At 46.6% G+C, this 2,705-nt stretch overlaps 1 protein-coding gene across 1 annotated transcript; it reads right to left on the reverse strand.

Moving 5' to 3' along the window:
- Window positions 1–722: 722 nt before the first annotated feature.
- On the reverse strand, window positions 723–2,530 carry LOC106321588 (proline-rich protein 36-like; the record flags this gene model as incomplete). The annotated part of the gene is made up of 1 exon (XM_013759836.1): window positions 723–2,530. A coding segment is annotated over one exon (1,808 nt), but the record flags the coding sequence as incomplete, so codon positions are not given.
- Between the last annotated feature and the right edge of the window lie 175 nt (window positions 2,531–2,705).

The following is a 2,705-nucleotide window of genomic DNA, read 5'->3' on the forward strand; positions in this document are numbered from 1 at the left end:
CAGGGAGTGGGCTAAGTCAATTAGACAGGGAGAGTGGTCGGAGATTAGGGCAGGCATGAAAATGGCTGAGCTATTTGGGAAGGCTGAGAGCGAGTTGTTGTTTATAAGAAATCTGTCCAGTTTCTTAGCTATAGGAAGGGCAGGACACTTGTTGCTCCAGGTGAAGTAAGGTCCTTGGAATCTCAGATCAAACACTTGAAGTTGAGTTAGACAGTCTTGAAACTCAATCATAGACGCATCAAATGAGTTTACATGAGGCAGAGAATGCTCTGAATGATGCAGTATCTGATTGAAGTCTCCTCCTATCATCCAAGGGAGATTGTCAAGGGACAAGCTTTGATGTATCCGAAGTAGATCAACCCACAAGTCAATACGTTCCTCCCTCGTGTTTAAGGCGTACACAGAAGAGTACACAAAGGGCGGAGCATTTGGCAAGGCAACTTCACAAGTCAACATTTGGCGAGATTTATGCAAAATCTTGACAACAGCTGGGTGTTTCCAGATAATTATTATCCTGCCATCCTCATCTTCATCATGGTTTGATTCATAGTTCCAGCGAGCACATATAGTAGACATAATCCGAGGAAGGTTTTCTGCTTTTACATGGGTTTCGAGAAGGGCTCCAAAAATGGGTTTTTGGCTATTGAGCCATTGACAAAAAATCCGATGTTTGCCCGGGTCATTAATGCCTCGGACATTCCAAAAAAATAGTTTTGTATACATCAGGAAGATGAAGATGCCTCCCCAACAGGAAGAGAGACAGCAGTGTCCAAAATAGCAAACGAGTTTGAGGTAGAGGTTACGGGAATGGGTGAAGGGTTAGAGGGTAGAGAAATAGGGTTAATGGGAGGTAAAAAAGAGGTTTGATTAGAAGCAGAGTCAATGGTTGAGAAGGGATGGTTTCTTTCTGGCGAAGGAGATAGGTTAATATTAGGATGGGATCGAGATCTTTTAAGAGAAGGTTTCGGACAGTCAGCGGTAAGGCCAAAGGCATGAGGAGCAGTGGGGACAGGAGAAGCAATATTAGGATGGGGGATGGGGGTTTTGAAAGAGGGATCAGCAGGGAGGGGAAGAGGAGAGGTGGGAGGTAAAATAGGGGGGCTAAAAGGGGAGGGAGGTAAAACTGGGTTTACATCCTCTTGCATTGGTTCAGAAGGCAGAGAGACTTCATCCTGAGGGTCAGAGGATGAAAGGTCAGTATTGGGATGAGCAGCATTTGAGGGAACCTCGTTAGTAGTAGATCGCTTAGTAGTAGGGCCTTTGGGTTTTGATTTTGAGGGAGTAGCAAGAGGCTCCTTTACAGGCTGTTTATTGAGGGAAGGCAGTGGGAGGAGGAGACAGTTTTTAGAGATATGTCCTAGCTCTTTACAGTGCGAGCAAGTGGGGGGAAGCCATGGGTAGGTGACCGTAACTTCAACCACCTCACCACTCTGGCGGACAAACTCAACAACTGGAGGCAAAGGCTTAGTTAAATCGACCACCACTTTGGCGTGAGAGGTGACAAGACTCACTAAGTTCTTAGTAAAGTCATCAGTTTCCTTAGGATAACCAACAAGACCTGCAACCAAGCTTAATCCTTCTTGGTGACGAAGATCCAGCGGTATTCCATGGAGATGAGCCCATATCGGAATGGAATGAAGAGGAGGAGATGAGATGGAGTGAGCAGATGTCCATTGGGCAGTATGAAACATGGAATCTCCCACGTACCAGATACACTTCTCCAGGATCTTTTGCCTAAGATAGTCGCTGGGAATACGGACTAACAATGATCTAGTGAGGGGGTTGTTGTGGATTTCAACCCTCTTTCCTTTTCCCCACATGTGATCCAAGACGTTTTGAATCTGTTTGAAAGGTGGAGGTCTGCCATTGAAGTAGCAAACAATGAAGTCTTTGTGAATCTCAGCTCCTTTTTGGAAAACCTCATCAGGAATAAGAACTCTTGGCCTACCAGTCTCAGAAATAGTAGGAGTGGCTAACTTGTGAAGCGATTTGTCTTCAGCTATCCTAATGCGCTCTACCAGATTTTTTGCAGGAACACGATTAGCAGAGCTTGGAGGATGAAGACTAGGAGGAGGCTCAGCTGGATTCACTGGAGGAAGATGAGGCTGAGAGGACGGCAGAACCTGAGACGACAGTATAGGAGGGTCCTGTGCGGAAGTCTTAGGAGAAGAAAGGGGTACATCATCAGTTGGTGGGTTTAAGGCGGAGTTCAAGCTTGGAACAGTGTGATCTAGGTTGTTCTTAGAAGCAAGGGAGGTGTTAGAGGAAATTGGTGGTGGAGGGGGTCTATAAGTTGAGGTAGAGAAGTTTGAGGCCTTGTTAGTTTGGATAGGAGAGGAGTTTTTAGGTTGAATCACAACGTACTGTTGATGAGCAGTAGTTTTAGATTTAGGGTTTTGAATTTTTTCCATTCCAGCTCTTAGAGGAGCAGCTGAAGACTTAGAACCATTGTTTCTAGTAGATGAAGCAGGGAATTTGACTACTGAAGCCAATTTCTCTGAAGTAGAGGAGATGACAGAGGGAGATTTCTCTGAGACCAGTTTTGAGGTTGAGGAGAAAAGGGGAGGGTAGTGCGAGAGGGGAAAGGAGGAGGAGGTGAGGGGGGGGTCAGGGGGGTCAGGGACAGGCGGGGGCAGGTCACCAGTGGTGAGAAGCGCCGGAGGCAAGGCGGAAGCGCGAGCAGACGAGAGCCAGGGATTCTCCAT

The sequence above is a fragment of the Brassica oleracea genome, unplaced genomic scaffold (genome assembly GCF_000695525.1).
Source record: "Brassica oleracea var. oleracea cultivar TO1000 unplaced genomic scaffold, BOL UnpScaffold02096, whole genome shotgun sequence".
Lineage (NCBI taxonomy): Eukaryota > Viridiplantae > Streptophyta > Magnoliopsida > Brassicales > Brassicaceae > Brassica > Brassica oleracea.